The sequence below is a fragment of the Nuphar pumila genome, chromosome 6, assembly GCF_984573655.1.
Source record: "Nuphar pumila chromosome 6, dmNupPumi1.hap1.1, whole genome shotgun sequence".
NCBI lineage: Eukaryota > Viridiplantae > Streptophyta > Magnoliopsida > Nymphaeales > Nymphaeaceae > Nuphar > Nuphar pumila.
The window spans coordinates 109710425-109721763 of record NC_143254.1 but is presented as its reverse complement, the minus strand read 5'-3'; the positions used below and the strand labels follow the sequence as shown (position 1 = coordinate 109721763).

The following is an 11339-nucleotide window of genomic DNA, read 5'->3' as shown; positions in this document are numbered from 1 at the left end:
ATGGATTCTCTGGTTCGTCTGCTCATTTCTGTATCTGTATTGACTGTTATTCTGATCAATTGTGTCTCTTCAGATGATGCTCTTTACGCCGGTGAAAGCCTGGCTGCAGGGGATGTTCTCACGAAGAACAACTACACGCTCATAATGCAGCCAGACTGTGACTTAGTGTTTTATGCTGGAGAAAAAGCAGTGCTTAGGACGAACACCAAGGGGCTGGGGGAGAAGTGCTATGCGTATCTTGCTAACGATGGCATCTTCACGTTGCGGTCTGGGAATGGGACGGTGCTGTGGATGAGTGGGGTACGGGGTGTGACGGGCCGCTACGTTCTGCTGCTGCAAAGGGATGGGTATGTGCTCATATATGGGCCTAATGGTTGTCCCTCAGACGCAAGTGGCGAGCACACAACATTCCCCTGATGGCCCTTCAATGCCTCTTGCCTAAGATGGATACGTGTTTAGAATAAAGTGTGTACCACTTCTACTATCCCAAGAGTGTTTATGTCTGTGTGCATGCAAGTTTGTGACTAGTAAGAGAGAGAGAGAGAGAGAGAGAGAGATTATTGGGCTTGTTGCAATAAAGAAAAAGTGTATTTAATTACAAAGTCTTAGATGTCTCTAACTTCCGTATGTAAAGCACTCACACACGGAGAACCGGTAATCACACAAACACAATCACACCACATTAAGTGGTTCAATCTCGCAAGACCTACGTCCACAGGTAAATCTCTCTCTCCCTCTACTTAATGCAGGGAAAGGTGAGCTTGTTTAAATAGCCACATACGTGGAGAGGTTCTTTATGCAATTGGACTTCTCATGAGTATACCCAAGATTAAAATGTAGTCTACAACTACTTATCTTCTTAGAGTTCATACTAGGCCGATCTTCACAGCTGAGAGATGGTATCTTCTTATTATGTGTTTCACAGAGTCTTTATTTTACTTGGAGTCCTTGTCTTATTAGGATTCTTCATATTGAACTCTGAGCTTGCATTCATATTGGACTCTAAATGTGGATTATGGTTCATTATCTTAACACCCTCGCTCAAGCCGATCTCTATGAGATTGAGCTTGTCTACCAAAGAATTGAACTTAGGTCCTAACAATGGTTTAATGAGGATATCAGTCACTTCATCTAGAGAAAAGATAAACTTCACATTAATTTTGCATTTAAAAACCTTTTCATGAATGAAGTGGTAGTCAATCTCAATATGCTTGGTTCAAGCATGAAACACGGGATTAACAGCAAGATACGTGACAACAACTGCTAAACATGCTAACAATTGTTTGAGCTAAACATGCTAAAAAATGACACCTACAACTGCCTTGTATTCAACTTTTGTACTGGCAACAATATGTTGTTTGGTTGAGCTATAAGATAACAAGTTTGTTCCCATAAATGTCAAATAACCACTGATAAACTTTTTATTATCTAAGCAACGTGCCCAGTCAATATCAAAGTATGCAGGCAAACGAAAAGACTTAGATGTTTTGATTTGTAAACCCAAATTTAAGGTTCCCTTGAGATATCCCAGAATTTTCTTTACATGTGCCCAATTTTCTTGAGTAGGTTCATGCATAAACTCTGAATAGGCTATATTTGGTCTGGTAAAAGTGACATACTACAAGGCCCCAATGAAGTAGAGAGAACAACATTTGGTGCAACTGGAGTAACCACAGGTTTACACTTTGTCATACTTGTTATGAGCTAGAGATCCAAAATATATTTTCTCTGACATAACACCACTTATAAAGACTCGTGAATCACTTCAATTCCAAGAAAATAATGTAAAAGACGTAAGTCTTTGATAAAGAATTTACTGCCAAAATTGTGAATGATAATTTTTTGTAATAATAATGTCATCAAAATATATGAGAACGAACATATGAAAATCATTATTATGATAGCTGAACATGGATGAATCAACTTTGGATTCAATAAAGCCTAATTTTTATAGATAGACGTGAAATCTCAAATAATGTTTGAGGAGCTTGTTTCAATCTATAAAGAGCATGATTCAATTTTCATACAAAATTAAGGTGACTCTTATTTTCAAAGTCTGATTCATATAAACTTTTTCTTTTAAAATATCATGAAGAAATGCATTATTGACATCTAACTAATGAATGAGCCAACATAAACTAATAACAATTAATAACACCATCCTGACAAATGTGAGTTTAATAACATGTCTAAAAGTTTTAAAGTAGTCAACCCCCTCTTACTGATTGTACCCCTTGACAATTAGACATGTCTTATACTAGCTATAGTTTCATATGCATGATTCTTAATCTTATAGATCCACTTACACTTAATAAAGTTAGAAGCTTTATCAAGAAAAAGGAGGGTCTAGGTCTGATTTTGGTAAAGAGCCTTAATTTCTTCTTTCATAGCTTTACACCACTTGGGTTTAATAATGACTTGGCAAAAAGAAGATGATTCTTGTTCTTCTTGACTCATTTTACTTAAGATTACAATGGAGTATTTGTATCCAAAAAATAGTTTAGGTTTTAATATACTATTTTGGGTCGTGTAATCATGTGATGGGTCCTGAGAAGAGTTTGGTTTGAGATATCAACAATAAGATTCAAAGCTGAGGCTGCAAAATTGGACACATCACATTCATGTGAATTACTGGTTTTGATAGGTGTTGGGATTTCAGGTCTATTTTCATATTCACGATGGGATTGATTGGGTTGACTTGGCATTTCAGGGAAGTACTCATAGGATGATTTAGTAGGTGACAAGGTTTCAATAGGATTAGGTAAGAGTATTGAGTTTATGGAATGACTTTTTTGAACCATTTCAGTTAAGGTTAGACTCTTGATAGGATTCAGTTTTTGCATAAAGAAATTTTTTTAATAAAAAATGATATCTTGAAACAAACATTTTATTGGTAATAGGATCATAACATATGTATCCTTTGTAGTTGGCACCATGTCCTATAAAAACACAAGGTTTAGATTTTGGATCAAGTTTGAACTTGACATAAGGAACCAATAAGGATAGTATATGCATCTAAATATTTTTAAGTGCCCATACGCAGGTACATATTTTAAGAGAAGTTCATATAAAGATTTTTTGATGAGGTTTGGAGTAGGAAGTTGTTTCATATGATATATCGCAGTTCAAAAAGCATCTACCCAAAATTTACGACCCAAGAAAGCATGAAATAATACAGTCAATCATGTTTCACCATGTTGTGTTTTCTCTCTACTACACTATTTTGTTAAGGGGTGTGAGGACAAGACAACCAATGTTTGTTGCAATGATTATTTAAAAACTCATAAAAATTTCACTAACAATTTTTTTTCTCATCATCACTGTAGAATATCTTGATTTGGCTACCAATTTATTTTTTCATAATATTTTTAAAATTTATAAAACAAAAAAAGGCATCAAACTTCTTAACTAACGAAAATAACCATAAAAATTTAAAGAAGTCGTCAACAAGAAACAAATAAAACTGATATCCTTCATGGGATAACATCGATGCGAGACCCCAAAGATTCACATGAATCAGCTCCAATAGAGCTTGAGCAGAAAAATTTGTGTTAGCAAATGACAACTTATGAATTTTACTAACCACACAAGAAGAACATAACTTAGGCTCATTCTTGTTCAAAAAGAAAATAAATTTATTATTTGCTATTTTTTCAAAATTTTAAATTCAGGGTGATCCAACCTACGGTGCCATACTTCATCAAAACATCTAAATTTATTATCACTGATTTTAGCAAAACTAACTTCAGGAGATCGATTTTCTTGTTCATGTTGTCCATTTGACCATGGGTAAAGTCTTCTCTTACTCTGTCTTATTAAGAGAGTAGTCTCACTATGTATATCCTTAACACAAAATTCATTAGTATCGAACTAAAATAAACAATAATTACCTCAAAAAATTTTAGCTACAAACAAGAGATTTTGCTTAATAAAAGGCACATAAAGAACATTTGTTAACTTAAAAAACTTAATTTCATACTGCAAAGATATATTAACTGAACTAGATATAGGCAATGCAAGCCACTTTCAACCATGACATCATCTGATTCATGATATTCAATCTTGATGGTCATGCTCTGATCCTTTGATATAACATAATGTGTGGCACCTATATCCCAATACCATGCAGAGTCTTGCATATTGTTGTGTCATGACACCAAATACTTTTGGGATATCATAACATATACGTGTTGTGTTGTGTGATTTTTGTGATCACAAAACTAACAAATTACCTGACCATCTCTTTCTGGTCATGTTGGGATACCCTTTATTGTCTTTGATTATCTTTAGTTCCAAAATTTTAAATTTTTTAGAAGGGATTAAAACATTCAAACCCTCTTCCTTTACCACCAAGGCCACCACGGCCTCGACCATGCCTCCTTTGAGAAAAGAAAGTGGTCGCAAAAGTTTCACTGGTTGAGAAGACTTGGGATTTAATATTTAAAGTTTCTTCTCTTGGTTTAGCAAGAAGTCATAACTCTCATAGAACTTAAGAAGCTTATTAAGAGTCAAAGTAGTAACTGTTATTATAAAACTTTCATAATCTCAGTTCAGACCATTTAAAGTGAATTGAACCAGGTCTTTATCAGAGACTTGGTTATTGACTGCGCAAAGGGAATTCACGTGCAAGAAATTTAACATGATTTAAACATTTTAATATGCTTTTTTTCTCCTTTTTCACATTATGAAGATCACATTTTAACTAAAGGACTCAAACACTCAAATGAAATGCATAAGATTGTTCTAACACAATTCAGGCTTCCTTGGCAAATAGGACGAGTAATCTGCCCCAGCATGGCCTCTGTAACAGTGGCCTTGATCCAACTCAATGAGAGTTAATCAACCTGTTTTCATATAATAAATTCTAGATTAGGTTTTAATTGCTTACCTTCTTTGATGTATGAACTTGGCACAAGATGAGAGTCATTTACATATTTGATAAGGTCGTGACTATACATCATGGACTCAATTTGAGAGCATCATAGTTGGCAGTTGTCTTTATTCATCTTGATGGACACAAAAAAGGAGAATGCATTTCATTGCATTGCCAGATTGAGAATGAAGGAGGATGAACTTGACACCATATTAACAATAAGAAACCACTATACGGACACAAACTCGCAAGATCCAATAGACTGTGATACCATGTAAAATACTCACACTCACAGAATGAAGAATCACAGAAACATAAGCATACACGATATTACGTTGTTGGGTTTGGAAAAACCTACGTTCACCACTACTTGACGCAAAGAAGGAGAGACTCTCATCATTTAAATAGGCATATACATGAGAAGGTTCCTTATACAAATGGACCTCTCATGAGTACAATTAAGATTAGAAATGTCTATACAACTAGTGATTTTCTTGGAGTCTATACTGAGTTGATTTTCATAATTGAGAGGAGTCATGCTAAGCCTCCCACCAGAGGATGGCGTCTTTTGATTAGGAGTTTCACTAAGAGTCCTCATTTTACTGGGAATCGTTATCTTACTGGGATTCTTCATATTGGACTCTGAGTTTGCATTCATGTTGGACTTTAAATTTGTATCAAGGTCCATTATCTTAACACGGTACTCATAGGAAATGAACCATTTATGTAGAACAAATGAGATCGGTTTCCACAATGTGCCGATGCTTTCGTTCAACACACTCATTCAGCTTGTGCATGTGTAGGCAAGTAACTTTGTATTCAATTCTACAAGACTTCAAATAAGTAGATATAGACCTATACTCTCCTCCCTAGTCACTCCAAAGCTACTTTATTTTTCTTACAAATTTATTTTCTACTAATTTTTTAAAGTTTTGAAAAAAAAAACTACAAATACTTGATATTCACGTTTTATGATAAATATCCAAGTAAATCTAGAACAATCATTCACAAAATTAACATAATAAAAATGTCCTCTGTAACCAAATGATAGAAATGGATCTTGTAGCCCAGTTGTATCGTGCTCCCTCCCGCTCCTGCATCTGATCTACATTTCAGTTCATATGGAATAATTGGTTGTTTACTTCTTCAGTTTTTGCATGTAAAGCCCTCAGTTCTTGCAACTTTCATTGACATGATGTACCCTACCAATTCCGGAGACAATTATTTGGCTTGAACAGCTTTTTCTACTGGAAAATCATTTAATACTTTAAATAGGCAATTCTTGAAATGGTGAGTTATAAAAGATGCATGGGCTTAACTTTTGTTTGTAAAAGCTGTCTGTGCATGTCACCTTGTGGTGAGACGTTGCAGGTTCAAAACCCAATGATAAGTTGAATAACTGGTGGGGTCTGCCTAGCCCCAGCTTGCGTATCTAAAAAAAATGCACTCCTATTAAAGCATAATTTACATATAAGCACTTAATTTATGGAGAATTTACATTTAGTGGCCTACAAATATTAAAATAAGCGCCTAACCTTTTAAGAAATTCATCACATGACTGCCTTCAGTTGCTTTTTAAAAGAAAAAATGCGATTTGGAACATTGGATACAAAACAAGTTTTTGTCAGTTAAGGATCAAATGGGATTAAAAATATTGAATTTGTCCAACAAAATCTATAAATTTAGTGATAAGTAGATAGCCAATTTTGATAAGTCAACTAATTTTATTTCTTCGTCAAAAGCAGCTATGTAATAGTGGTTGACGGATTAAAGAGATTCTAGCCCGCTTAAGAAATCGAACATGTCTCTCTCTCAAAAAAAAAAAAAAAACATTGACAATTTAGATGAATATTGTTACTTTTTGAGGCAAAAAAGTTGCCAACTTTCACAAGTTAAATTGTCAAATTGCTGTTCGTTACTTCTTTTAAAAATGTTTGATTTGTAACCTAAAATGGAAGACCCAACCTACCACTGAAAGTATTTATTTTCTGTATCTTTCAATCTGTTAAAAGAAGATAATGTATTAGGTTAATTTGATGAGTAGACAGATTTCTGAACAATTTTAAAACACAACGGTTCAAATTGCTCGGAAAGATCATAATAAACAAATTTTCAATGAAAGGAATTTGATCCAAAAATATCCGTCTTCAACCAAACAATTTATGGTCAACACGTCTATAATGTCTGATTATTACATGTTTATTTAAGTATGGCTTTCTATATAGGTCATGCTGATCACACAAAGTAGAAATCAAATGCATACATATATAGGTATGCATCATTCATATTAATGCCAAGAAATAACAATCCACAACCTGTGATAATTGGCATTTACTTGGTCCAAGTATGGATAACACTTGCAACCTATAAATGCAAGCCCAAGCCACCTCGTTAAGTAGCACAGTATTTGTATATATCATGGCCATATATCTTGTTTTAAGGGAAAATATTTATTGATTAATCAAGATGGAATGTATTACATCAAAATCCTATGTGATGAGATATCACTAAGGAAGAAAACTTCAGATTTTACATGAGATTAAAGTTAGATAACCATTGAAGGTCTTTGTTAGGACACTTAAAAAAGTGAATCCTTATGAGAAGTTCACGTTGGGCAGCAATAGCATTTGAATCCAAATAAGTCTTTTGAAGATTCTATTATTTCGCTGAATTTAAAACACCCGCCATAAAATGATCACAAACGAAGACCCATTTGCATCCTCTGTTCTTGACACGAGAGGCAATGATAACCTCTTTGAGGTCGTTTGGCATGTCCCACTTCAAACTTGTTCTGTTACATGAAGCTGAAGCATTTCTTCATGTAAGCACACATCCAAAACAGATATATTGGGAATTTCTCATTGCTACTGCTGTTTACATAAATTTTGCAATAAAAGAAATACACTCACCTTGATTTTGTAAAATTTATTTCCAAAACCATTTAGAAGACATGAGATGCTAGTTTCAAACCTTGGTCATCCTTCTCTATGAGAAGGTAAAATGAAAGCAGGTTCTAACTTCGTAACTCGAAATTCACTATCAGAAAAATCCAGATCCGAAGTCTGAACTCTCAATGAAACTATATATGCAATTTAGACTAAAAAAATGTGTAAGCACTTATACAAGAAATAATTAAAAATTAAATATAAAACCAAAATAAAAGAATAAACAATTGAATGGATTAAAAAATTATTTTTTTCATAATCTAGGCTTGTTAGTCTTTTAGGCACCAACTAATAAGCTTTTTTTGACCAAAGGCCCTCCTGGGGGGTGTATGGCGATCCAATAGCAGCTCCTTCTCTGCCTAGAAACACTTCTGCATAGGTATGATAGTCTAGAGAATGGATCTAACATCACCTCTGCATAAGGGTCTCAGATCGAGACGAGAGAGGGCAAGGTTGAGTTATTTGTTCTTTGTAGGGCCAGCACTCAAACTGGAAGCTCTCAGATGGGTCAGGTTCTAAGGTTCAATCCCTATTTATAGATGTCAAGGATAAGATATGGGTTATAGGGATTTTAGGATTCTAATCAAAACCAAATGAATATATGTTCATCCATAAGGAATGGATACAAACTATCCCATAGAGAGATTTTTGCTCAAAATAGGCACAAAGAGATAGGATGAGGATATGGATAAGGCTCAAGATCTATCCCTACAGTTGGGGTAATGGACGACAAAAACTTTTGTCGTCCCTAACAACGGATGGCAAAAACTTTTGTCATCCTCAATAGTGGATGGCAAAAACTTGTTGCCATCCCATAGCGGACAACAGAGCCTACGAAATTGAGGAATTAGTTTCATTTTGGGCATTTTTAACATTTTTGTGAGATTTTTCTAAAATCCTAAGGATTATGCCTAACTTTTAAGGTTTTCCCCTAAACTGGGGTACGAAATGGCTAGATTTTTTTGGGACATTTGCCTAAAAACCAGAGAAAATATTTTTCAAAATATTAGCATTTGGGCATCGTCAAAAATTGGGTGTCAATAGTTGCCCCACATTGTCATAAATAGGATGTGATTTAATTTATGACAAAGAAATAGACACCCCCATATCTTGTTGAATGGGGTCGTATCGACTTGGAAATCAACTGAATTATTGAGACATATTAGATTACATTGAACAAAGTTGTGCTGATTATGAAAAAATTGGATTGTCGAGACTATTTAGGTCTCACCGAACGAGGTCGAACCAGTTTTTTAGAATAACTGGGTTGTCGAGACCGTTTGGGTCTCGTCAAACTAGGATATGCCAGTTTTGAAAATAACTAGGCTATTGAAACTGTTTGAGTCTCACCAAACAAAGTCAGGCCAGTTTTGAAAACTAACTGGAATGCAGAGACCGTTTGTGTCTCATCGAACGATGTCGGGCTAGTTTTGAAAACCAATTGGGTCGCTGAGACTATTTGGGTCTCACTGAATTAGGTCATGCTAGTTTTTGAAAAGGAACTGGGTTGTTAAGACCATTTGGGTCTCGCCAAATGAGGTCAGGCCAATTTTGAAAATAATTAGGTTGCCAAGACCGTTTGGGTTTTGCAGAATAAAGTTGGGCTAGTTTTGAAAATCAACCAGGTTGCCGAGACCGTTTAGATCTTTCTGAATAAGGTTGGACCAGTTTATACACCAACATAGTGAATGGTAACCGAAAAAACATATGACAAAGATTTGGATGGCAAAAGCAATTTGTCATCCCATACTGGACGACAATTGGGCTTCAAGTAAGGATGGCACAAGGGGTATGTAGCTTCCCTTCATGCCTTTTAAGCCCATTTAATTTCTGATGCCTTTATGCTTTTTGTTTCAAAATTTTGCAAAGAGCTCATGGGGACAAATACAAAGAGTACTACACATCTACCCTTGCAAGATTGCAGACAAAGGAACTGACGATAGGCATGCTGCAAACCAGTGGGCTCACAGATAGGGTAGAACTACCCCAATAGGAGCCACCTTCAGCACTTCTGGCACAGTTGAGGCATCACACCCTTTTTCCCATCATGTTGTTGGGCTATCAGAAGGAGATGTATCACAACAAGGTGACACAACTCATGGGAGCTCCTACTCGAAAGAACCAATCAGACGTGAGGCATCCTGCCTCAGCAAGGAGAGTCAGAGATACTTGGATCAAGTGGATAAGGAACTGCACGCACACCTCAGACCTAGGATCCCGATTACTAGACTCTTGTATGCCTATATGATGCACGATGTACACAATATGCTTGTATGATATGCAATAGAACCTATGATTTTGTGAAAAAATGGCTACCCTAGAGTGATTGGCTTATGATAGTAGCGAATAATTATCATTTAGGGTCTTTTTTTAGAACCTTCCTCACAAATTCATTCATGCATTTGAGATTTCTACACCTTAGACTTTCCTCCTATCTGGTTAGTATAAGATAGTGACACTTGGCTTCATTGGAATTTTTCTCCTCTTATTCTGCCTTCGCTTCAAGCGAGTAGTTATAGGGACATGAGATTAAGTCTCAAATCATTCTTGTTTGGTCTAATGGTCCTAACTAAGGCTCAAACTCTAAAGGATTAAAGCTTGAGGAAAATGCATTCAAATACACTTTCTACCCTTAGGTGAGTTCTTTAAAGTCTTTTTTTAGCTAAAAAATGAGTTTATTCCTCAATTTTGCTATTATTTTACCTGAAACTTGACAACCATGGGTCTCATGACTATTTAGTCTAAGAGAAATGCCACTATCTACCCAACCTTTGCCTCCCAAAAATCATATGACTAGAGCCTACTACCTTGTCATTGATCTAGAGATAACTAGTGGCATTCTCCTAGCACATATTTTTTTTATTTCAACCTCTACCCGCAAGACAATCATATGGCTGGAGTCTGCCATACATCTAGAGGTAAGTATTAATTTTTTTTTGTCATATAGTTTTTTATTTCAACATCTACCCCTAAGACAGTCATATGACTGAAGCCTACCATCATGCCATAGACTCAAAGTATATGTTAGTCTAAGTGCATTGTGTATTTTATGCTTTTTTTGCACACATTTTTAATGTTTTTTTTTTATCAAGATAAAAAAGGCTTCTTAGGGGATTAACCTATGAAGCATATTAGCATCGAAGGTATTCAACACCTAACTCTTTTCCTATAGAGTTGGTTGCTTAGGTAAGTTTTCAAAGAATATCTACTTATGCATTGAGGATAATCACATGCCCCTATAATTCATCTTTATAGACTCATAGGCTAGAACTATTAGATTAGAGTAGATTGGTCTCACTTCATGCCTATCTTATTCTTCCTTAAGAATTAAATGCCTTATGTGATAGACTCTCGTGTGCAGGGATACACTTAAGGGAATGACATTTTAAAAGTTTTTTTTTCAAAAAGATTTAAATCAAGGATAATATTTTTTAGATGCAATGCATTGATCAAATCTGATAGTTCAACCCCATCAGCATTAATGAGCCTATATGAGTTTTCAAAAAGAACCTTCTTGACTA

General features: G+C 35.2%; 1 protein-coding gene across 1 annotated transcript; it reads left to right on the top strand.

Annotated features, from left to right (window-relative positions):
* Positions 1–417, top strand: LOC149835667 (mannose-specific lectin-like). The gene has a single exon (XM_090009631.1). The coding sequence runs from the start codon at positions 1–3 to the stop codon at positions 415–417; it is 417 nt and encodes a 138-aa protein (XP_089865757.1).
* The last annotated feature ends 10922 nt before the right edge of the window (positions 418–11339 follow it).

Bases quoted from the DNA above. Each gene is read 5' to 3' on its own strand.
- LOC149835667 (XM_090009631.1), top strand. From the start codon at position 1: ATGGATTCTCTGGTTCGTCTGCTCATTTCTGTATCTGTATTGACTGTT.